The 25420-nt window shown below is 46.7% G+C and overlaps 2 protein-coding genes across 4 annotated transcripts; both read right to left on the bottom strand.

Moving 5' to 3' along the window:
- Window positions 1–225: 225 nt before the first annotated feature.
- On the bottom strand, window positions 226–3507 carry LOC311503320 (uncharacterized protein; the record flags this gene model as incomplete). The annotated part of the gene is made up of 4 exons (XM_084565975.1): window positions 226–2167; window positions 2822–2979; window positions 3076–3295; window positions 3401–3507. 4 exons carry the CDS (start codon window positions 3505–3507, stop codon window positions 1102–1104), a joined length of 1551 nt encoding a protein of 516 aa, XP_084422101.1. The 3' UTR covers window positions 226–1101.
- Window positions 3508–5475: 1968 nt separating this feature from the next.
- Window positions 5476–23834, bottom strand: l3mbtl4 (L3MBTL histone methyl-lysine binding protein 4). 3 transcript variants are annotated; one of them, XM_084565891.1, is made up of 18 exons: window positions 23614–23834; window positions 18477–18563; window positions 18108–18193; window positions 17917–18021; window positions 15935–16070; window positions 15757–15848; window positions 15439–15581; window positions 14487–14563; window positions 11448–11533; window positions 11249–11359; window positions 11050–11164; window positions 9873–9972; window positions 9586–9714; window positions 9191–9271; window positions 7935–8008; window positions 7304–7467; window positions 7159–7221; window positions 5476–7075 (listed from the first exon to the last, which is right to left on the bottom strand). In XM_084565891.1, exons 1-18 carry the CDS (start codon window positions 23786–23788, stop codon window positions 6869–6871), a joined length of 2031 nt encoding a protein of 676 aa, XP_084422017.1. In that variant the 5' UTR covers window positions 23789–23834; the 3' UTR covers window positions 5476–6868. The 3 variants fall into 3 exon arrangements, with proteins under 3 accessions (XP_084422017.1, XP_084422018.1, XP_084422019.1); XM_084565892.1 differs by having other exon boundaries at window positions 11255–11359; XM_084565893.1 differs by lacking the exon at window positions 23614–23834 and having other exon boundaries at window positions 18477–19704.
- Window positions 23835–25420: the final 1586 nt, after the last annotated feature.

Genomic DNA, 25420 nt, shown 5'->3' with positions numbered 1-25420 from the left:
CAGGTTAAACAGGTCCAGGTGTGAACACTGATCTGGTCTCTAGTGTCCAGGTTAAACAGGTCCAGGTGTGAACACTGATCTGGTCTCTAGAGTCCAGGTTAAACAGGTCCAGGTGTGAACACTGATCTGGTCTCTAGTGTCCAGGTTAAACAGGTCCAGGTGTGAACACTGATCTGGTCTCAGTCCACATGTGGAGGTGGTCTGGGAAACTTGAAAATAAAGAAGAACTTAACGAGTGAGAGACTTTCCAGATGGATCAGTAGTAACGTCATCATAATGTTATTAACATTAAAATGGCAGGAACAGGGATGTGTTCATTTTACATTTACCACAAGCAACAGGACGCATATTATTGCTAATCAGAGAAATAAGGATCAGGTAGGAGCAACATTTACTGAGGAAACATGAAGTCTGAGTCTGAGAGTTGAGTATCGCCCTAGACCCAGCATACCAGACCAAGGCAGAAGTCACCAGTCAGAGAAAGACAAGTTTAGTTGATGTGCTTTATTCTGATTTGTGCTGTTTGGATGAAGCAAACTCAGCTCTCGGTGGAAGACGCTGTGAAGCTACAAGTAAAAAAAAACTGAGTCTGGAGGATCACCTTCATGAAAGCAAACTGACTTTTATCAGTTTATGGATAGACTGCTGTCAGGTGTTGGTAGGTCACATGATGGTAGGTCAGTCCCTGTGTGGGTATTCCCTACAGATCAGGTCGTGCTGAGTCAGTCTTCTGTATCCCTCCGCTGTGGAAAGTAGTTCCAGGAAACATGTTTGAGGATCTTCATGTTTTGAAGATAAATATGACCGAGATAAATATAAATCTGGTCTGAACAAAGCAGAGATCAGGGAGAAGATCATTGAGTGCAGCCACGGCAGACATGGTATGAACAACAGGAAGTTAAATTACCAGTGTGATCACAAACATCCTCCTCTCGTCCTCCAGGTGAGCCCAGGTAGAACATAACATTTGGTGGCTTGTAGTCGGACGTCTGGACACCTGTAAATGTTGTGCTGTCACTCATGTGGAAGACATCATCACTTCCTGTTTATAATCTTGAACGTCTCCCTGAAAGAGACATTGTTGTGCGGTCAGTCACTGAGTCAACGCCTGATTGGCCGACCTTCCTCGTCCTCCTCATCCTCATCTTGCTTCGGCCCAGTGTACTTCCACCGCTGTGATGTCACTTCCTGTGACCTCTGACCCCCGCCTTGTGTTGACGTCATCTCAAACGATTCGTCCTTCGCCAGTTTGCTGTAACCTGCCATCGTGTTGCTGCTTGGAAGGCTCCGCCTCCTGCAGGGCGGTGTCAATGTGGAGGAGGATGAGGAGAGGAGGTGAGATAGAGAGGAGAGAGAGAGGTGGGAGGGGGTGAGGGATGAGGAGGAGAGAAGACCCTGGGAGCCTTCTGGCGCCTCCTTGTGGAGGTTAGAGGAGCTGCAGGAGGCTGCTGATGAATCAAAGGGTCTTTGGGGGGGGGCGGTCGAGGAGCCCAGAGGAGGTGGGCATTCAAACACCTCAGCCTCCTCCTCCTGTCGGTCTCCTCCCCTATCCCTTTGTCGCTCCTCCTCCTCCCTGCCCTGACTGGTCCCGGCCCAAGCATAGTGTCTCCTGTGGGGGGCAGGGAGTCTTGGGTGGCACAGGGGTAAGGTGAAGGAGCTGAGAGCCTCCTTCTCAAGGGAGGTCGAACAGGTGGAGAGGTGGGGGGGGCTGAAACTGGGGGGGAGCGATAGTCTGTGGAAGGGGGAGGAGGAGGAGGAGAGAGGAGGAGGAGCATGTAGCTGCTCCCGGTAGATACTGAACACTGCATCACCTCCTCCTTCTCCTTCTCCTCCATTGTTGCCAGGTTGCCTTGACAACCTCCGGTCCTGCAGGGAGGCGGGGTACGCCTTGGGCTTGGCCTCCAGGCTCTTTGATTGGACGTAGTTAATGAGACCGTTGAGGGGATTGGTGGAGGGGCGGTGGCCGGCCCCAGAGGAGGAAGAGGCGGAGTCGGGTCTGCGGAGGCTGTGGAGGTCGATGACGGTGGAGTAAATGTCCCGCAGGTTTATGACCTTTGTCTTCTTGTCTCGGTTCTCGTGCAGGACAGCGTTGGCGCAGATGAAAAGGAAGATCCCGATTCCCATGACGAGAGGGCCAAAGACCTTCAGCCTATCAGAGTACAGATACCTGCGGAGACATTTCACACAGCCAATCAGACGACAGAGACTAACGCACAGCGCGTTGGTTGAATTAGCATGTTGTTGCTATTTGTATTTGCTAACGAAGCTCAGAATAATCCTGTTATTTTAGATGTGGTTAGTGAAGCCAACCAGGACCCGACTGTAAATAAATATAAGGCAACGTTAGCTTAGCATGTAGCAGGCAACTGCATCTGTACAAACACTAAATATATAGCTGGCTAATTAACAAGATAATGAGACTGGTAATGAATTCCTCTCAATGGGTCGTTGAGGTCAGTCACCAACAAAACAATCTTCTCTACAAGGTTCTCATGAACAAAGAAGAACCACCTCAAGGATTCTACGACAAGAATTCACCTTGAAGGACGACCAAACCTCTAGAACAGAGGTCTTCAACGGGGGTCTGCGACCCCTAGGGGGAGGTACAACAAGGGGATTGTGAAATCTTTGATCAGACAGTTTTTCATTTTTCTTTAATATTTTCAACTGTAAATGTCAATAAATATGGGTTAACCCTACTGACGGACCTCTACAAACAGTCACTACCCTACAACGGTCCTGAAGGACGTCCAGAACCTCCAGACCTACTGAATGTTCCACTGGTCTCAGTTTAGACCGACTGACCTGAAGGTTTGTTCACCTTTCTAGAAATTCCTCCAGAAATCTTTGAGGAAGCTGTCGGGTTGTTCCATCGATGCCCTCTGTCTCGTTAAAACCTTCATCACCTCCATGACCTTTGTCTCCTCCCCCTCTGATGTTGTCTTTGTCTCCCTCCAGTTCCTGCCCCCTGTCTCCTCCCTGCAATCAGCCAGAGACACGTTACACAAAACAACCTGTGTAAAACCAGACCAGACACAGTCCTCTGTAGGGGTTCTGGTCTGGACATTTTCTCACCTGAGTGACCACAGGTGAGGTTGTGGTGCTGCCCAAGGACACTGAGGCCATAGTGGCGCCTTCCTGTGGGTGAGAGGTGAAGAAGAGTCCGTACCGCGGCCAGTAGCCCAGAGCCGCCATGACCACGCCCACCAGCAGAACCAGGACACCAAACACCGCCACGAGACCTGAGACTGAACATAGCTTCAGCTTCCCCTTCACCACCACCACCTCGCTCCTCCTGCGGGCAGGAAGTGACATCATCATCATGTTTAACGTTGACTGAGGGCGGGGTGGGGCGGGCGGGGCGGGGCGGGGCGGGGCGGGGCGGGGGGGATTGCATTACCTCTTCTTCTTGGCCTTCTTCTTGAGTGCCTGTGCTCGGTGTGGTTTGGACCTGAGAGAGTCCTGTCGCCGCGCGTTGATCCTGAGCAGACCGCCAGTCGCAATCATCTCCACCAACCAATCAGTTGCTGGCTCAGCAGCTCATGCTCCACCCACCAGCTTTCTGTCAGAGACAGAGAGGCAGAAGTTGAGAGTCTTCTGCTGTAGTAATATCAGTTCTCTGTCAACACCTGAACACAACTGGACTCACCTGACACATCTGAACATACCTGGACTCACCTGGACTCACCCGAACAGACCTGGACACACCTGGACTCACCTGAACACACCTGGACTCACCTGGACTCACCTGAACACACCTGGACTCACCTGAACACACCTGAACATATCTGGACTCACCTGGACACACCTGGACTCACCTGGACACACCTGAACACACCTGGACACACCTGGACACACCTGGACTCACCTGAATACACCTGGACACACCTGAACACACCTGAACACACCTGGACTCACCTGAACACACCTGGGATCAAAGTGCAGCACAGAGTTTAACAGCACAAACCTTCTTTGTTGTTCGTTGTCTAGTAATCAGTATGTGTCACTGTGGTCAATCAGTACGAAGTGGTTATTAAACTAATCCCCAGTTACAACTGCAGGAACTACTTCTCCCAGCATGCACTGCAGCTCCTCCACAGCACAGCCTCCACACTTTGATGGAGTCTACTGACCGATCAGCACTGATCACAGACACAACAGAACCAAACAGAAACAGGGTGTGTTCTCACAGTCGGAGCTGCTCTCCATTCATGTTCCTCTGTTCTCCTCCTCTGTTCTCCTCCTCTGTTCTCCTCCTCTGTTCTCCTGCTGCTGCTCCAGTGTCTCTTTAAATCTCTCTTCTCATCGTCTGCATCGTCTCCCCCGCTCTGATAAAACCTCCCTCTGCTGCAGTGGAAGACAGGGAGAGAGGGAGGGAGGGAGAGAGGGAGAGAGAGAGAGGGAGAGAGAGAGAGAGAGAGAGAGAGAGAGATTTTTTTTATTTTTAAAAACCTTTATTAAAAAAATATTATTTACAATCCTTTTAGAACAATAAATAACGTTCATCATTTCATCAACATCAACTTAAACCAAATATTAAAGGTTAGAACGTCTCCAGACATAGAACATATCACGTCTTTATAAAATCAGTCATGTTACTCACTGCTTCATTCATTCATTCATCTTCTGTCACCTCTTGTCCTGTGGAGGGTCATGGGGGGTGGAGCCTATCTCAGCTGTCACTGGTCTAGAGGGGGGGTCCACCCTGGACAGGTCTCCAGTCTGTCCCAGCTGTCATTGGTCTAGAGGGGGGGTCCACCCTGGACAGGTCTCCAGTCTATCCCAGCTGTCATTGGTCTAGAGGGGGGGTCCACCCTGGACAGGTCTCCAGTCTATCACAGCTGTCATTGGTCTAGAGGGGGGGTCCACCCTGGACAGGTCTCCAGTCTATCACAGCTGTCACTGGTCTAGAGGGGGGGTCCACCCTGGACAGGTCTCCAGTCTATCCCAGCTGTCACTGGTCTAGAGGGGGGGTCCACCCTGGACAGGTCTCCAGTCTATCACAGCTGTCACTGGTCTAGAGGGGGGGTCCACCCTGGACAGGTCTCCAGTCTATCCCAGCTGTCATTGGTCTAGAGGGGGGGTCCACCCTGGACAGGTCTCCAGTCTATCCCAGCTGTCATTGGTCTAGAGGGGGGGTCCACCCTGGACAGGTCTCCAGTCTATCACAGCTGTCACTGGTCTAGGGGGGGGGTCCACCCTGGACAGGTCTCCAGTCTATCTCAGCTGTCATTGGTCTGGGGGGGGGGTCCACCCTGGACAGGTCTCCAGTCTATCCCAGCTGTCATTGGTCTAGAGGGGGGGTCCACCCTGGACAGGTCTCCAGTCTATCCCAGCTGTCATTGGTCTAGAGGGGGGTCCACCCTGGACAGGTCTCCAGCCTATCCCTGCTGTCATTGGTCTAGAGGGGGGGTCCACCCTGGACAGGTCTCCAGTCTATCACAGGGCTAACACAGAGAGACACTCACACCTACGGCCAATTTAGAATCACCAATGAACCTAACCAGCATGTCTTTGGACGGTGGGAGGAAGCTGGAGAACCTGGAGAGAACCCACGCAGACACAGGGAGAACATGCAGACTACACACAGAAAGGAACCAGTCGGCCTGGATTAGAACCCAGAACCTTCTGGCTGTGAGGCTTCAGTTCTAACCACCTCACCACCGTCTTTTATTTCATTTATTGACATATCTTCAAAGCTTTTTTCTTTATTGACGTCTTTTAATTCATTTTATTATTTTAACAACCTGTGATGGTTTTTATTGACTCCTCTTCATCATGTTCTTCATCTTCTTCGTGTTGTTCCTCTTCGTCCTCTTCATCTTGTTCTTCATTTTCATTGTGTTCTTCATCTTCTTTGTGTTCTTCCTCTTCGTCCTCTTCATCATCCTCTTCATCTTGTTCTTCCTCTTCTTCGTGTTGTTCCTCTTCATCGTCCTCTTCATCTTGTTCTTCGTTTTCATTGTGTTGTTCCTCTTCATCATGTTCTTCATCTTCATCCTGTTCTTCCTGTTCTGTCTGCAGACAAACAACGTGAGGAACACACACCAGTGAACCATCAGAAACTTTATTGATTTCTTCAAACACTGACAGGAAGTGAACACAAACAGCTGACTGCTGGAAACCTGAGGATGTACAGACTGAGCGTGTGAGCGGCAGAGCGCCCCCTGCAGGCCGCACCCTGAAATAGAAACCATATTTTTCATATAAACTTTAAAATAGAGCTACGGTAGAGAACAATAGAATTATAAATATAAACTCTGGAATTCAAACTCTTAACATTTCATCACCGCCAATCATTTATCCCTGACCAATCAGTGCAGAGGAGGTGGGATGATGTCCCTGTTAAAATCCTGAGAGGGGCGGAGCCACGGTGTGACATCACAGCCTGCTTCCTGTTGATGATGATGTTGTTTTTCTTTTTCAATGTTATTATTATTATTATTATTATTATTATCATCCACTTCCTGGACTCTGTTGTGGGTGGTGGTTGCCGTAGTAACCCACTCATAAACTATATAGTTGTGCTTCAGGCTTCGCCTCCACCTGCTGATGCACCTGCCCAGTCTGAAAACAGGAGTGCCATCGGGGCCTCAACATCCCAGAATCCTTTGCGCCCTTGTTCACTCTCGGTTCTCTGACACACTCACCGCCTCCAAAAAGGGCGGAGCCTAAAATGAAGCTCAGGTGTTCTCAGGTAAAGTGAGGACACATGACCAACACAGACCAGCAACAGATGCACCTGAGGCTGATGTGACATCAAAAAGCCAAATCTGATTGGTGACTGGGTGGAAAACCGGGCAGAGGGGGCGGGGCTATGTGGCACAGGAGGGGAGCTAAATGGGGGGGGGGTCACTATGTGCAAATGTCAGGACCCAGAATCCTCGGTGTGTGATTGGCTCCTGTCCTCCGCGTGTGATTGGCTCCTGTCCTCGGTTTGTGATTGGCTCCTGTGTTCTGCGTGTTTGAACATCAGGATAGAGTTGTAGATCTTGAGGGCGGGGCCGAGTTTGATTGACATGATCCTTACGATGTCCCGCTGGGTGAGCAGGAGGAAGGCCCGTCCGTCAATTTGCTAGACAGAAGCAAGAACCAATCAAATGGCAGCATTGAGGACGTGATGTCATGAGATCTAGAGTTGCTGGTTGGTCGTCTCACCTCGTCTCTGAACTGTCTCGCTTGTTCCTCACAGCCGGGAAGGGACTCGATGAAATCTGACACCTGCAGAGAAACACATGAGGACACATGTAAATCCTCATTATTAACCTCCAGAGACAGAGACAGCTGTCTGTCCCTCTCTGACCTGTTGGACGCTCCAGTGTTGGACGGTCTCTGCGTGGACCCCAGCGACCCCCGGTAACAGTTTACTGTGTTGCTCCCAGCAGAGAGACAGGTCACGGCCTGGCTGCGCAGACATGGCCGACAGGAAGACGGACTGGTGGAGGGCGGCCTGCAGGGTGGACTCAGCTGAGGGACGGATGGGTCAATGGACAGACAGTGGACAGACGGCAGACAGACAGTAAATGGTTAGTGGACAGACGGTGAGACAGACGTCATTGGACCTTGATCCCTCACAGGATGATACACAACCATCACTGCAGTTACCATGGAGAGGCATTTCCATGGAAACAGACACTTTTTCTGCTCGCTGTTTCCATGGAAACACAGCAAAGAGAAAGTCCACGACTCACTGTCATGACAACAATAGACATATCTTAGGACACCTCCTGTCGTGGTCCAGGAGGAAGAGGAAGAAGAGGAGGAGGAAGAGGAGGAGGTATAGGAGGAAGTAGAGGAAGAAGAGGAGGAGGAAGAGGAGGAGGAGGAGTAAAATGCTGTCAGAGCTCTGACATCAGCTCCTTGTCAGCCACGCCTCCTCTTTGGTTTCTATGGTAACGGTCCAATGACCTCCAGAACCAAAACACTGACTGTACCTGGACCCAGGGAACTGAGGGGAAGCTCCTCCTCTTCCTCCTTCACACAGATGAATCTGGTTGGCTGAGGCAGTCTGGGGGGAGGAGCCACAAAAGAGAAGAATAATCATCATCACTGACTCTGCAGTGACTCTACTGTGACTACTGACTCTACTGTGACTCTATTGACTCTACTGACTCTACTGTGTCTCTATTGACTCTACTGTGTCTCTATTGACTCTACTGTGACTCTACTGTGTCTCTATTGACTCTACTGTGACTCTACTGTGTCTCTATTGACTCTACTGTGACTACTGACTCTACTGTGTCTCTATTGACTCTACTGTGACTACTGACTCTACTGTGTCTCTATTGACTCTACTGTGACTACTGACTCTACTGTGACTCTATTGACTCTATTGACTCTACTGTGTCTCTATTGACTCTACTGTGACTACTGACTCTACTGTGTCTCTATTGACTCTACTGTGTCTCTATTGACTCTACTGTGACTACTGACTCTACTGTGTCTCTATTGACTCTACTGTGACTACTGACTCTACTGTGTCTCTATTGACTCTACTGTGTCTCTATTGACTCTACTGTGACTACTGACTCTACTGTGTCTCTATTGACTCTACTGTGACTACTGACTCTACTGTGTCTCTATTGACTCTACTGTGACTACTGACTCTACTGTGTCTCTATTGACTCTACTGTGTCTCTACTGACTCTACTGTGTCTCTATTGACTCTACTGTGTCTCTATTGACTCTACTGTGACTACTGACTCTACTGTGTCTCTATTGACTCTACTGTGACTACTGACTCTACTGTGTCTCTATTGACTCTACTGTGACTACTGACTCTACTGTGACTCTACTGACTCTACTGTGACTACTGACTCTACTTTGTCTCTATTGACTCTACTGTGTCTCTATTGACTCTACTGTGACTACTGACTCTACTGTGTCTCTATTGACTCTACTGTGACTACTGACTCTACTGTGGCTCTATTGACTCTACTGTGACTACTGACTCTACTGTGACTACTGACTCTACTGTGTCTCTATTGACTCTACTGTGGCTCTATTGACTCTACTGTGACTCTACTGACTCTACTCACTCTACTGTGACTATCTGGACCTTTATTGTGAAAGTCAACAGAGCAAAGTTTAGACTTCCTGTCATGTTTCAGACACACAGCAACACCTGATCACTGCTCAAGGTAAACGAACCAATCAGAGAGCACCGTGCCTGTCTGTCTCTTTCACTCACCTGTCTGTCAGCCGTCTTCTCTTTGGTACAGGGACCATTACTTTGTCCTCTCCAGTCTCTGTCTTCACGCGAACACCTCTTCTGTAGAGAGACAGGTAGAGAGACAGACAGGTAGAGAGAGACAGACAGGTAGAGAGACAGACAGGTAGAGAGAGACAGACAGGTAGAGAGACAGACAGGTAGAATGAGAGACGGGTATAGACAGACAGGTAGAGAGACAGACAGGTAGAGAGAGACAGACAGGTAGAGAGACAGACAGGTAGAATGAGAGACGGGTATAGACAGACAGGTGGAGACAGATACAGAGAGACAGAGACATGTTATATTCATATAACTGCTGTAAATCTCAGATTTCACAATAAAAGCTCCTCAAACATGCTTCGGCCTGAGGTTACCTGTCCTCCTGGTTGCCATGGTGACGCATCGTGACAGGTACGAGGGTGAAGACTCTCTCTCCTCCCAGCCTATCAGGTAGCACCACCTCTTTACGCATGTTAATGTCTGAATATGGACAGCCGAAGGCACTGGGCAAGACACATACAGGAGACAATGGGTCAGACAGAGAGACAGGTTTAAACCCAGGAGGACAGGTAAGAAAGGAGGTAAGACAGGTATCAAAGGGTGTGGGAGACATGTATCTAAGGGGGAGTGGGACAGGTATCAATGAGGGTGAGACAGGTACCTGTGGTGTCCAGTGTATCTGGCTCCTTTGATGTGTCCGACTCCTCTGCAGCCGGCTGTTGGACAAACTCCCTGAGAGGGGGAGGACAGGGGGGACGAACCTGTCTCACCACACACAGAAAAGAATTAAAGGTCTGTCTCTCTGTCCTAAACGCTTTAGCTCCACAACACATCTCTGACATGCTAATCCCATATTCTGTCCCCAGGTCACTAAGGTCCTCCTCACATCCTGTCTTCATAGTCCTCCATCCCACATCGAGTCCTGCTCCTCTGGTTTAGAGTCCTCCCTCTGTTCTCCTGCTCTTAGCCACAGGGGAACCTCAGACCAAACTAACTCTTAGTTTGGTCTGAGGTTCCCCTGTCACTAACTGGTCTGGTCCACTCTAAACTGATGTTTATTATTCTACTAGTGTAGTTTATTTCTATAGCACATTTAAAAACAACAGAAGTTTACCCAGAGTGCTTTGCTGCCAGAGCAGATAAAAACATGTGTCTCCATACAAGTCAACCCAGTAACACAGTCTCAGTATAATACAGTAATAAAGTGTCTCTGACCTGTCTGTCTCTGTCCTGTCTGTCTCTGACCAGTCTGTCTCTGACCAGTCGGTCTCTGTCCTGTCTCTGAGCTGTCTGTCTCTGAGCTGTCTGTCTCTGACCAGTCTGTCTCTGTCCTGTCTGTCTCTGACCTGTATGTCTCTGAGCTGTCTGTCTCTGACCTGTCTGTCTCTGACCTGTCTGTCCTGTCTGTCTCTGACCTGTCAGTCTCTGACCTGTCTGTCTCTGACATGTGTCTCTGTCCTGTCAGTCTCTGACCTGTCTGTCTCTGACCAGTCTGTCTCTGTCCTGTATGTCTCTGAGCTGTCTGTCTCTGACCAGTCTGTCTCTGTCCTGTATGTCTCTGTCCTGTCTGTCTCTGACCTGTATGTCTCTGTCAGTCTCTGACCTGTCTGTCTCTGTCCTATCTGTCTCTGACCTGTCTGTCTCTGACATGTCTGTCTCTGACCTGTCTGTCTCTGTCCTATCTGTCTCTGACCTGTATGTCTCTGTCAGTCTCTGAGCTGTCTGTCTCTGACCTGTCTGTCTCTGTCCTGTATGTCTCTGTCCTGTCTGTCTCTGTCCTATCTGTCTCTGACCTGTCTGTCTCTGTCCTATCTGTCTCTGTCCTGTCTGTCTCTGACCTGGGGGCGGTTCCAGGGGGTGTCCTGTGCGTTGACACCAGCCGACAGGATGCAGGTCGCTGAGGTCGCTGTCACACCAGATGTCAAACTGCGTCGACCAGCCGTCATAATGAACCTGCAGGTAAACACCTGGTTACATGGTCACACGCCTCCTGACATCAGACAGGTAGACAGGCAGGTTGGCGCAGGTAGACGGTACCTTTACCCTGTAGTCCTCTGTGTCTGTTACTGTGGCGACGCGGACCAGCATAGGGTTCCTCCTGTCGACCGCCTCCAGCCTGTGGTTCACCTGGAAACCGTGTGGAGGCCTCTGATTGGACACAGACAGTTGTCAGTCAACACAGGCAGATTTCTGATTGGACCTGACTGAACTGTCCTCGTCTCTGTCCTCTCCTCACCAGAGTGAAAGCTGAACTGGGAGCAGCAGTAGTACTGGTTTCCTGCAGATATTCCTCCCACACAAAGCTCTCAGGGTTGGGATGGCCTGAAAAACACAGGTCCTGTTCAACTCAACGTTCTCTGAAGACGGAGGGACGTCTACGCAGGACGGACGAAATGCCCTCTCACAGTCTGTCCTCCATCAACAACTGATCACTAATTATGACTAATGATGGTCTTGTGTCTGTTGGTAGTGTGTTAATTGTGTATCAGGTTAGTTGTGGTAGGTCGTGTATCTGTAGGTTGTGTGTTAGTAGTTTGTGTGTCGGTAGGTCGTGTTGGTAGGTCATGTTTTAGTTGTGTGTCGGTAGGTCATGTTTTAGTTGTGTCTCGATAGGTCATGTTTTAGTTGTGTGTCGGTAGGTCATGTTTTAGTTGTGTGTCGATAGGTCATGTTTTAGTTTTTTGTCGGTAGGTCATGTTTTAGTTGTGTGTCGATAGGTCATGTTTTAGTTTTTTGTCGGTAGGTCATGTTTTAGTTGTGTGTCGATAGGTCATGTTGGTAGGTCATGTTTTAGTTGTTTGTTGGTAGGTCGTGTTGGTAGGTCATGTTTTAGTTGTGTGTCGGTCGGTCGTGTTTTAGTTGTGTGTCGGTAGTTCGTGTTGGTAGGTCATGTTTTAGTTGTGTGTCGGTAGGTCGTGTTTTAGTTTTTTGTCGGTAGGTCGTGTTTTAGTTTTTTGTCGGTAGGTCGTGTTTTAGTTGTGTGTCAGTAGGTCGTGTTTTAGTTGTGTGTCGGTAGGTCATGTTTTAGTTGTGTGTCGGTAGGTCGTGTTGGTAGGTCATGTTTTAGTTGTGTGTCGGTCGGTCGTGTTTTAGTTGTGTGTCGGTAGGACGTGTTGGTAGGTCGTGTTGGTAGGTCGTGTTGGTAGGACGTGTTGGTAGGTCGTGTTGGTAGATCATGTTTTAGTTGTGTGTCGGTCGGTCGTGTTTTAGTTGTGTGTTGGTAGGTCGTGTTGGTAGGTCATGTTTTAGTTGTGTGTCGGTCGGTCGTGTTTTAGTTGTGTGTCGGTCGGTCGTGTTTTAGTTGTGTGTTGGTAGGTCGTGTTGGTAGATCATGTTTTAGTTGTGTGTCGGTCGGTCGTGTTGGTAGGTTGTGTTTTAGTTGTGTTGGTAGGACGTGTTGGTAGGTCGTGTTGGTAGATCATGTTTTAGTTGTGTGTCGGTCGGTCGTGTTTTAGTTGTGTCTCGATAGGTCATGTTTTAGTTGTGTGTCGGTAGGTCATGTTTTAGTTGTGTGTCGATAGGTCATGTTTTAGTTGTGTGTCGGTAGGTCATGTTTTAGTTGTGTCTCGATAGGTCATGTTTTAGTTGTGTGTCGGTAGGTCATGTTTTAGTTGTGTCTCGATAGGTCATGTTTTAGTTGTGTGTCGGTAGGTCATGTTTTAGTTGTGTCTCGATAGGTCATGTTTTAGTTGTGTGTCGGTAGGTCATGTTTTAGTTGTGTGTCGATAGGTCATGTTTTAGTTTTTTGTCGGTAGGTCATGTTTTAGTTGTGTGTCGATAGGTCATGTTTTAGTTTTTTGTCGGTAGGTCATGTTTTAGTTGTGTGTCGATAGGTCATGTTGGTAGGTCATGTTTTAGTTGTGTGTCGGTAGGTCATGTTTTAGTTGTGTGTCGATAGGTCATGTTTTAGTTTTTTGTCGGTAGGTCATGTTTTAGTTGTGTGTCGATAGGTCGTGTTTTAGTTGTTTGTCGGTAGGTCGTGTTTTAGTTGTGTGTCGGTAGGTCATGTTTTAGTTGTTTGTTGGTAGGTCGTGTTGGTAGGTCATGTTTTAGTTGTGTGTCGGTCGGTCGTGTTTTAGTTGTGTGTCGGTAGTTCGTGTTGGTAGGTCATGTTTTAGTTGTGTGTCGGTAGGTCGTGTTTTAGTTTTTTGTCGGTAGGTCGTGTGTTAGTTTTTTGTCGGTAGGTCGTGTTTTAGTTGTGTGTCAGTAGGTCGTGTTTTAGTTGTGTGTCGGTAGGTCATGTTTTAGTTGTGTGTCGGTAGGTCGTGTTGGTAGGTCATGTTTTAGTTGTGTGTCGGTCGGTCGTGTTTTAGTTGTGTGTCGGTAGGACGTGTTGGTAGGTTGTGTTTTAGTTGTGTTGGTAGGACGTGTTGGTAGGTCGTGTTGGTAGGTCGTGTTGGTAGATCATGTTTTAGTTGTGTGTCGGTCGGTCGTGTTTTAGTTGTGTGTTGGTAGGTCGTGTTGGTAGGTCATGTTTTAGTTGTGTGTCGGTCGGTCGTGTTTTAGTTGTGTGTCGGTCGGTCGTGTTTTAGTTGTGTGTTGGTAGGTCGTGTTGGTAGATCATGTTTTAGTTGTGTGTCGGTCGGTCGTGTTGGTAGGTTGTGTTTTAGTTGTGTTGGTAGGACGTGTTGGTAGGTCGTGTTGGTAGATCATGTTTTAGTTGTGTGTCGGTCGGTCGTGTTTTAGTTGTGTGTTGGTAGGTCGTGTTGGTAGGTCATGTTTTAGTTGTGTGTCGGTAGGTCGTGTTGGTAGATCATGTTTTAGTTGTGTGTTGGTCGGTCGTGTTTTAGTTGTGTGTCGGTCGGTCGTGTTTTAGTTGTGTGTCGGTCGGTCGTGTTGGTAGATCATGTTTTAGTTGTGTGTTGGTCGGTCGTGTTTTAGTTGTGTGTCGGTCGGTCGTGTTTTAGTTGTGTGTTGGTAGGTCGTGTTGGTAGATCATGTTTTAGTTGTGTGTTGGTCGGTCGTGTTTTAGTTGTGTGTCGGTCGGTCGTGTTTTAGTTTTGTGTCGGTAGGTCGTGTTGGTAGATCATGTTTTAGTTTTGTGTCGGTAGGTCGTGTTGGTAGATCATGTTTTAGTTGTGTGTCGGTCGGTCGTGTTTTAGTTGTGTGTCGGTCGGTCATGTTTTAGTTGTGTGTCGGTCGGTCGTGTTTTAGTTGTTTGTCGGTAGGTCGTGTTTTAGTTGTGTCGGTAGGACGTGTTGGTAGGTCGTGTTTTAGTTGTGTGTCGGTCGGTCGTGTTTTAGTTGTTTGTCGGTAGGAAGGTTGTGCGTCATACCCTGTGGAGCGGTCAAAGGGCGTCCATGCTGTTCACACCAACCCACTGGATGAATGTAGGGACTGCTGCTGTCACACCTGATCAATGGAACCATAAGAATGTTAACACAATGTTTTCAATCACTACCTGATCTTAACTCTACCTGTCTGTCTACCCGTCTGTCTCTTTACCCGTCTGTCTACCTGTCTACACTAGGGGTTGTACAGACAAGTTGACTTTACTGCTGTGCTATGACTCTTTCAGCATTATGTGGACTAGTCACCTCCTCGAAGACAGGTGAGGAGCCCAATTAGTCATTGGTTCATCAAGTGTGAGGAAATACTTCACTAAAGATGAAGCCCATACTACCGTGACATGTCAGTCCTGAAATACAACTAAAGTACTACTGCAAAAAAGACATGCTAATGCTAACGCTAGCAGAGGAACAGTCCAAATCCTCTGGACAGCAGTCAGTTAACAACTTGACCAAACGTCCTGTGGTAACAGAGAGAAGGAGGCTGCACATCAACTATCTGATAAAGTTATTAGACCTTTAGCTGCTACACTATCCCATCTAACAACACGCTGTGGAGGACTATTAAATGCTACTGATGGTGCTGAGGTGCTGCCTGTTTTTATACAGGCTATACATATCTGCAGCTCACAGTATGTAGCACATGAGCTGTCTGTTCTCAGCATAACGGACTGGTTTGAAATTTATGGTGTTGACGTGGTCTACAGTCGACAGTAGCTTGTGTTCAAGCTTCAATAAACTCAAAAATCCTCCGTACCTTCTTTAGTGTGAAACTCTACAATATGTATTCAGGTCAATGAAATAAATGTCATTACTTTCTACTATCACGTCATCAGAGACTAGTTGACATTGACTCGACTTTCACCACATATTAGTCGACTTTAAAAAGTTGTGCAACCCCTAGCCTAGTCTGCATGTCTGTCTGCCTGTCTGTCTCACCAGTAGTCATAAGTGTCGTCCCAGTTGTCGAAGTGAACCAGGAAGCGGTCATCGATGACATCAGCGACAGACGCCACACAGACGAGTCCCGGGTTCTTCCTGTCGACGGCCTCCAGCTTCATCCCAACCCTGAACTCACAGGCCTGAGAGACAGACAGATAAACAGACAGGCAGACAGACAGGTAAACAGTCAGGTGGACAGACAGACATGTAAACAGACGGACACACAGACAGACTTATAGACAGGTGGACACACAGACAGACAGATGGTTAAACAGACAGGCAGACAGGTACAGAGACAGACGGGTGTATACTAACTGCAGTGCGAAAGGTGAACAGGGTCGGTGGAGCAGCCTCGGAGCTTGTGGACTGGAGATAAAGCTGCCAATCAAACTCTGTCTCACAGTGTCCTGAGGACAGAGACAGAGAGACAGATAGGTCCATGTGAGCCCTTTAAGGTGGTTAGCTGCGAGGGGGCTTGGCTACCTCTTCTCACCTTTAGGTGGGTGGAGCTTGTGGTTGTGTTCTTTACACCAGCCGGCTGGTCTGATGTCTGCCGAGTCAGCGTTTACCCAGAAGTCATAGCACTCGGAGTAGCCATCGATGTGGAGACGCAGCCGACAGCCAATCACCTGCCAGAGACACACGAGATGTGTTGTGTTGTCATGGTGTTTTGTCATGGTGTTATAATTGTGTTTCGTCATGGTGTTATAATTGTGTTACATCATGGTGTTGTCATGGTGTTTTGTCATGGTGTTGTAATTGTGTTTCGTCATGGTGTTTTGTCATGGTGTTGTCATTGTGTTTCGTCATGGTGTTGTAATTGTGTTATGTCATGGTGTTGTAATTGTGTTTTGTCATGGTGTTGTAATTGTGTTACGTCATGGTGTTTTGTCATGGTGTTGTCATTGTGTTTCGTCATGGTGTTGTAATTGTGTTATGTCATGTGTTTTGTCATGGTGTTGTCATTGTGTTTCGTCATGGTGTTGTAATTGTGTTATGTCATGGTGTTGTAATTGTGTTTTGTCATGGTGTTGTAATTGTGTTACGTCATGGTGTTGTAATTGTGTTATGTCATGGTGTTGTAATTGTGTTATGTCATGGTGTTTCGTCATGGTGTTGTCATGGTGTTTTCATTGTGTTATGTTATGGTGTTGTCATGGTGATATGTCATTGCGTTATGTCAAGGTGTTGTCATTGTGTTACGTCATGGTGTTACGTCATGGTGCTGTCATGGTGTTGTTATGGTGTTGTCATTGTGTTATGTCATTGTGTTATGTCATGGTGTTATCATTGTGTTACGTCATGGTGTTGTCATTGTGTTGTCATGGTGTTGTCATGGTGTTATCATTGTGTTATGTCATTGTGTTATGTCATGGTGTTGTCATGGTCTTGTCATGGTGTTGTCATTGTGTTATGTCATTGTGTTATGTCATGGTGTTGTCATGGTGTTGTCATGGTGTTATTGTGTTACGTCATGGTGTTGTCATGGTGTTGTCATGGTGTTGTCATGGTGTTATGTCATGGTGTTATGTCATGGTGTTATGTCATGGTGTCATGGTATTATCATGGTGTTACGTCATAGTGTTGTCATAGTGTTGTCATGGTGTTGTCATGGTGTTATGTCATGGTGTTTTGTCATGGTGTTGTCATGGTGTTGTTGTCATGGTGTTGTCATTGTGTTACGTCATGGTGTTATGTCATTGTGTTACGTCATGGTGTTGTCATGGTGTTGTGTCATGGTGTTGTGTCATGGTGTTGTGTCATGGTGTTGTCATGGTGTTGTGTCATGGTGTTGTCATGGTGTTACGTCATGGTGTTGTCATGGTGTTATGTCATGGTGTTGTGTCATGGTGTTGTCATGGCGTTGTGTCATGGTGTTGTGTCATGGTGTTATGTCATGGTGTTGTGTCATGGTGTTATGTCATGGTGTTGTCATGGTGCTGTGTCATGGTGTTGTCATGGTGTTGTGTCATGGTGTTGTCATGGTGTTACGTCATGGTGTTATGTCATGGTGTTGTCATGGTGCTGTGTCATGTCATTGTGTTGTGTCATGGTGTTGTCATGGTGTTACGTCATGGTGTTGTCATGGTGTTATGTCATGGTGTTGTGTCATGGTGTTGTCATGGCGTTGTGTCATGGTGTTGTGTCATGGTGTTATGTCATGGTGTTGTGTCATGGTGTTATGTCATGGTGTTGTCATGGTGCTGTGTCATGGTGTTGTCATGGTGTTGTGTCATGGTGTTGTCATGGTGTTACGTCATGGTGTTATGTCATGGTGTTGTCATGGTGCTGTGTCATGTCATTGTGTTGTGTCATGGTGTTGTCATGGTGTTGTCACGGTGTTACGTCATGGTGTTGTCATGGTGCTGTGTCATGGTGTTGTCATGGTGCTGTGTCATGGTGTTACGTTACAGTGATGTCATGTTGCTGTCATGTTGCTGTCATGTTGCTGTCATTGTGTCTGTGTGGCGTTACCTCGGCAACTGTCAGCACACAGAACAAGGAGGGGTGTAGTGGGTCGATGCCCTCCAGCTTCATCCCGACCCTGAAACCATTTCTCCGACTGGGGACGACCTGGGACTGAGACACAGATATTAGTGTGTAACAACCATGTGTGTAACCTATGTGTGTAACCCATGTGTGTGTGACCTGTGTGTGTGTGTTACCTGTGTGAAGAGTGTGGGCGGAGCAGCTTCAGCTTTCTCCTCGTTCAGGTATTGCTGCCAGGACCACGTCCTCCTCTTCACACTCACTGAAGATCAACACAGATCAGCCAATCACATCACTGCTCTCATCGCTCTAAGCCATGTGTGTCAACTAATAGTTTATAATAGTTTATAATAGCTCAATAATAAAATAGCATAATAACCAAAGCAAATTTATGCCGTGGGCCAGAATGGAACCTCTTGGTGGGCCGTATCTTTGACACCCCTGCTCTAAGCCAATCAGAGCGCAGCATGAAGACCGACATGCTTTAAATTGCTGGTTGAGAGATTGACCAGTCAGAGAACAGGGTTTGTCCAGGTGCGTATTACCTTGAGTGCTGCTCACTTTGTTCTTCATCTCCTCGTCTTCTTCTTTGGTTTTCTTCTGCTCAGACAGGAAACAGGAATACAGCCACGCTGAAACAGTCAGGTGATCAGTCAGGTGATCACACAAACCACTGTGAATCATGTCATCGTCTACCACAAGTCCCTCCCTCCAGTATCTGTAACAGGACTGGCTGATATATAAGGGTCAGCTGATATTAAGACCTAGTGCAATATCTATCCATGGATGTAATTGTCTTCAAGTGTTGAAAGCTTTGGATGCATTGATGTAACCCCTTTGTAATAAGCTTATATGTATGCTTTGTCTTCTGGCATGCTTGTTACTGTCATTTGTGGCTATGTCTCATGTTTGTCCGTTGATGCTTTATGTCCTACATGTATGTCCACGTGTCAGTCTAGTGAAGCTATATGTCTTACATGTATGTATTGTTTATGCCCTCTTACCCTTAAATGAGCTGCCCAGGGATGCTAAAAGAATTTCAGCACAAACTGACAAATAAAGTTGTATCGTATCATATCGTATATGTCTGATATATAAACAGCACTGACTGTTCATGACAATAATTAATGATTAAATGGTTCCTACAGTGCACAAGTGAAACATGAGATTCACAAATGTGTCATTTTATTCATGTGCAACTACTGAGCAATTTGAACATAATTTCACAAATGAAGACACAGCTGTTCCTGTGTATACAGGTAGTCAGATATGAACAGACCTGGGGCCTCATGTACGAAGGGCGCACAAAAACGTTCCGTACGTAGTCGCTCACGGAAAAGTTCAGATGTATCGAGTGAAATGTCCGTGAACTTGTTTGAACATGTTTCATCATGTGATGGTTCTTTCATATCAATGTGTGTCCAGTCCATAGCTCTGATTACATTCAGAAAACCGTCTCTTTAACGTTGACCTGTTCAGATGCATTGTGGGTATTTGATATACCTGGCTGACATGAGGATAACTCTGTCCCACACGGCTGGCATGGCTCTGCTCAGGGTCGACCGGTCGGACTAATAGTTTTCACATTGATGACAGTTTCCCAGCATCACCTCTAAGTGTCTCCAGAGGACCAACATCTGTAGAAGCCAGCGTAGCCAGACATGACGTTGGTGAAGGAACGGACAAGTTCACGGACATTTACCTCTGATACATCTGAACTTTTCCGTGAGCGAGTACGTACGGAATGTTTTTGTGCGCCCTTCGTACATGAGGCCCCAGATTTTTTGAGACAGATCCACCGATGCATGGTGTGTTTATGTGTCACCAGGAAACTGGGAAACCTAGGCCTTGGACGGAGCGAGACATATCATTCTTATATGGAAAATACATCTTTACTTCTGATTTAGGACCAACACTGAACTCAGCAGAGTGTCATGTAGATATGAATATATGGTTCAGATAACCATCAGATACTCCTGGCAGAGTAGATTCACTGAAGTCCTTACGACTCTAAACTAATTAAACTAATTCAAACTAAAACTCATGAATCTCATGTTTCACTTGTGCACCCCAGAACAAGCACTTGTGGTCATTTTGAGAGTAATTTCACTCCATGAAAAAAGAAGGTGGAGTTAATTTACAAGAAGGAAATAATTTTAATTGCTAATGACAGTTGAGGCAACAGTCACTGATGGTAACGTCAACTAATACATAGATTGTTATATTTCCTCACATTTCATATGTGTCAATGAGTGTTATTTTGTCAGAGAAAGTGAGTCTCAGGTGAGGTGGAGTGTCTCTAAGGAAATGATCCAACAGAGAGATGAGACAGATTGATAACAATGATGGACAGAGAGGAATTCAAGCTCAACGCTGTAGGTCAGAAACTAACAAACAGGAAATTTAAAAACTTAACTTTTCCATTGTTTAGGACAGTTGGTACAAGCAGTATCCAGATGGTCTTTTTTTTTTATATAGTGTCTTTCTAACTTTTGGTACTCAAAGCAGACACAGACACATCTACCCAGTCACTCACACAATGACACTTTGGCGTGTGATCGAACCGTTAACCCTCTGGTTTGTGGACAACCCGATACTGAGCTCATCCTCCTTGTATTCTCCTAGAGTCATACTGGACACATCCATCTCACTGGGGCAGGGGTGCATGGTTCTGAGCAGAACAAAACCAAGGAAGGCACCAGGACCAGATTACACCCAGGGCATGATCATCAGATCTGGGTTAGGGTTAGACCGGTCTACTACTAACCACTACTGCACCCACTGAAAAATCCTGTAACCTGCCTGAATGACAGCTGTTCCGTTGCCCTGAGGATTGTCATGATTCTCATAAAAAAGACTGTCCTGATACTGTGGACACATCAACGCCCCCATCCATACTGACCTCTCACAGGTAAGGACACATATGTCAGAATACTAATCATTGATCACAGTCAAACCACACAGACTTTATGAGACTGACCCCTCCCTCTGCAACTGGGGGCTGAACTTCCTGAAGGACCTCCGTCAGTCAGAGTGAGAACCACCAGACATGTGATCATAGGGACCCCTCAGGGTTGTTTGATTGGTCCACTGCTGTAGACCCTCTCCAACCATGACATGATGGCTGATATAAACCTTCCCATCACCACAGGACCTCTACTGGACATCTACTGGACCTCTATCACCACAGGACATCTACTGGACCTCTATCTCTACAGGACCTCTACTGGACCTCTACTGGACCTCTATCTCTAGAGGACATCTACCTCTACTGGACATCTACTGGACCTCTATCTCTACAGGACATCTACCTCTACTGGACATCTACTGGACCTCTATCTCTACAGGACATCTACCCCTACTGGACATCTACTGGACCTCTATCTCTACAGGACCTCTACTGGACCTCTACTGGACCTCTATCTCTAGAGGACATCTACCTCTACTGGACATCTACTGGACCTCTATCTCTACAGGACCTCTACTGGACCTCTACTGGACCTCTATCTCTACAGGACATCTACCTCTACTGGAAATCTACTGGACCTCTATCTCTACAGGACATCTACCCCTACTGGACATCTACTGGACCTCTATCTCTACAGGACATCTACCCCTACTGGACATCTACTGGACCTCTATCTCTACAGGACATATACCCCTACTGGACATCTACTGGACCTCTATCTCTACAGGACATATACCTCTACTGGACATCTACTGGACCTCTATCTCTACAGGACATCTACCCCTACTGGATATGTACAGGACATGTACAGGACATCTACCTCTACAGGACATGTACAGGACATGTACAGGACATCTACCTCTACAGGACATGTACAGGACATGTACAGGACCTCTACAGGACATCTACCTCTACAGGACCTCTACAGGACATCTATAGGACATGTACAGGACATCTATAGGACCTCTACAGGACACCTAGAAGACACACAGAACATCTACAGGACACGTACAGGACACCTAGAAGACACACAGGACACTTAGAAGACACGTACAGGACACGTACAGGACACCTACAGGACACCTAGAAGACACGTACAGGACACGTACAGGACACCTACAGGACACGTACAGGACATCTACAGGACACCTAGAAGACACGTACAGAACACCTAGAAGACACGTACAGGACACCTACAGGACACCTAGAAGACATGTACAGGACACGTACAGGACACCTAGAAGACACCTACAGGACACGTACAGGACACCTAGAAGACACACAGGACACCTAGAAGACACACAGGACACCTAGAAGACACCTACAGGACATGTACAGGACACCTAGAAGACACGTACAGGACACCTACAGGACACCTAGAAGACATGTACAGGACACGTACAGCACACGTACAGGACACCTAGAAGACACACAGGACACCTAGAAGACACCTAGAAGACACCTACAGGACACGTACAGGACACCTAGAAGACATGTACAGGACACGTACAGGACACCTAGAAGACACACAGGACACCTAGAAGACACCTAGAAGACATGTACAGGACACGTACAGGACACCTAGAAGACACCTAGAAGACACCTACAGGACACGTACAGGACACGTACAGGACACCTAGAAGACACACAGGACACCTAGAAGACACACAGGACACCTAGAAGACACGTACAGGACACCTAGAAGACATGTACAGGACACGTACAGGACACGTACAAGACACCTAGAAGACACACAGGACACCTAGAAGACACCTAGAAGACACCTAGAAGACACCTACAGGACACGTACAGGACACGTACAGGACACCTAGAAGACACACAGGACACCTAGAAGACACCTAGAAGACACCTACAGGACACGTACAGGACACCTAGAAGACATGTACAGGACACGTACAGGACACCTAGAAGACACCTACAGGACACGTACAGGACACCTAGAAGACATGTACAGGACACCTAGAAGACACCTACAGGACACGTACAGGACACGTACAGGACACCTAGAAGACACACAGGACACCTAGAAGACACCTACAGGACATGTACAGGACACCTAGAAGACACGTACAGGACACCTACAGGACACCTAGAAGACATGTACAGGACACGTACAGGACACCTAGAAGACACCTACAGGACACGTACAGGACACCTAGAAGACACGTACAGGACACGTACAGGACACGTACAGGACACCTAGAAGACACGTACAGGACACGTACAGGACACCTACCAGGGTTATCCTGACCAAACAACAACAACTGATTGATCAGCTGGTTGGTCACATGATAGAGATGCTTGTTAAATTAGACAGAAAATGAATTAAGTCTGGTTTGCGTCGGTTCACTGAACAGAACATCTGCCAGTGATATAAACAACTATTAACGTGGTCAACTGGTGACTGGTTACCAAGGAAACCAGGTGTTCTGCCACCAGCAGTGGAGCCCAAACATTTAAAAGCAGGCTCTTATTGTGAAGGAGCGAGCAGCGGAGTTCCGGTGTGAGCTGACAGCTTCAATCAGGAAACCAACAGCGGAACCAGGCGCTGATCCGAGGCCCTCCATACCGGCCCCAGGGCCTCCCTAACCCGGTCGCAGCGGCACCGCGGAGCCGCCGACGTTAGCCCCGGGGCCGGCCACAGGGAACAGACAGGAGCCGGCACCGGAACCGGACTTTAGACCAGAACTTACCGACTGTGGCGATCCGCCTCACTCTGCTGACACACGGAACAACACGGAAACCCTGAGCCACAGAGCCCACTGCGCATGCTCCTACGAAGAGAGAGAGAGAGAGAGAGAGAGAGAGAGAGAGCGAGAGAGAGAGGGAGAGAGAGAGAGGGAGAGAGAGAGAGATTATAAATGACATCAGCTAATTCATGTTTAATCTGTTGATTATTGATCTCTGATCAGTTTTAAATAATTAAATTGATTAAAAGTCTCTAGACTCAGGTAACATACCTGTGACCTCTGACCTCTGACTTGGATGTAAAGGTGTCGTACTTTCAAACTGGAGGAATTTAACGAAAAGCCTAAATTACATCCTTATCATCAATGACTTTGACTTCTTAGATTTAAAATGCAATAATAATTTACATAAGCAACATAAAAACTATTTACCCTGAAACATTTAAGAGGAATGAATTGAATACTTCCTCCCAAATATGAGGAAGTGCATTTCAGATACGTAAATAAATGTATTAAAAATCAAGCTTAATTTAGATTTGATTTAGAGAATCATTTCTGTAACACCAGGGTTGAAGATACAGAACATTGTTTTTATAATTGTGAATGATGTGTGAGAACAAGAAATGTACCTTTCCCAAAGAATGGAAGGTGGCTAAAATCATCCCACTACTAAAGGACAAGAAAAAAAGTTTTACAACATCAAATAGTAGACCCATTAGCTTGCTATCAGCACTTAGTAAAATCTTTGAGAAGTTGGTATTTGATCAAATGCAACATTACTTCTCTGCAAATAACCTGATAACTGAGTTCCAACATGCATACAGGAAAGGACATTCTACATGTACTGCTCTTACTCAGATGACAGATGAGTGGCTGACAGAAATTGATCATCAAAACATCTGTGGTGCTGTCCTATTAGATTTTACTGCAGCATTTGATGTAATTGACCATGGCCTACTTCTACAAAAGCTGGAAAGCTATGGTTTTCAACCCCCAGCAATTGACTGGTTGAAGAGCTATCTGACACTAAGGTCACAAAAAGTATTTTTCAATGGTAGTTTTTCAGACAGTGTAAGTGTTGAGTGTGGTGTACCACAAGGAAGCTGCTTGGGCCCACTAATGTTCTCAATCTTTACTAATGATCTACCTTTAGCTCTACACAATACGAGGGTAGTAATGTATGCAGATGATACAACTGTGTATACAGCTGCAAAAACACCTGCAGACCTGGCAAACTCCTTAAATAGGGTGTTAGGAATCATAGAGGGTTGGGTAAAACAAAATAGACTGGTCCTAAATATAGCAAAAACAAAAAGTATTGTATTTGGTTCTAATCATTTATGAAGTCTTGAGCCAGTGCTTAATCTCTCTATTAACAAAACACCAATAGAACAGGTAAAGGAAGTTAAGCTACTAGGTGTCATCCTAGACAGTAGACTGTCCTGGTCTAAACAAATTGACCAGACAGTGAAAAAAATGAGTAGTGGAATAGCCTTAGACGCAGTAGCACATTTCTAACAACAGATTTAAAAAAGAAGGTTACAGAGACATTGGTTCTTTCTCAGATGGAATATTGCAGTATTATATGGTCAAATGCCACCAAAGAACATCTAGCTAAACTTCAGCGGGTCCAGAACAAAGCAGCACGACTTGTTCTTAGATGTCCATACAAGACAAATATTAACTACATGCACTCACACTTAAACTGGTTGAAAGTTGAAGATAGGCTGAATGCATCCATATTAACATCAACCTGGACAATCTTAAACAACAAAACACCATTGAGTCAATATAATCTGTTCTGCAAAAGTTC

This window comes from Chelon labrosus (genome assembly GCF_963514085.1).
Source record: "Chelon labrosus genome assembly, chromosome: 18".
Taxonomy (NCBI): Eukaryota; Metazoa; Chordata; class Actinopteri; order Mugiliformes; family Mugilidae; genus Chelon; species Chelon labrosus.
The sequence above is the reverse complement of the archived record's forward strand: the minus strand, read 5'-3'. Positions and strand labels throughout refer to the sequence as shown.

What these genes read in the sequence shown, in the direction of transcription:
- l3mbtl4 (XM_084565891.1), bottom strand. Translation starts at nt 23,788, where the DNA reads ATGTCATTTATAATCTCTCTCTCTCTCCCTCTCTCTCTCTCCCTCTCT. An exon ending in CCAGTTCAGCTTTCACTCTG is followed by an intron (nt 11,360 to 11,447) that starts GTGAGGAGAGGA and finishes GTGTCCAATCAG; the next exon opens with AGGCCTCCACACGGTTTCCA. An exon ending in CCTCAGTTCCCTGGGTCCAG is followed by an intron (nt 7,468 to 7,934) that starts GTACAGTCAGTG and finishes TCCGTCCCTCAG; the next exon opens with CTGAGTCCACCCTGCAGGCC.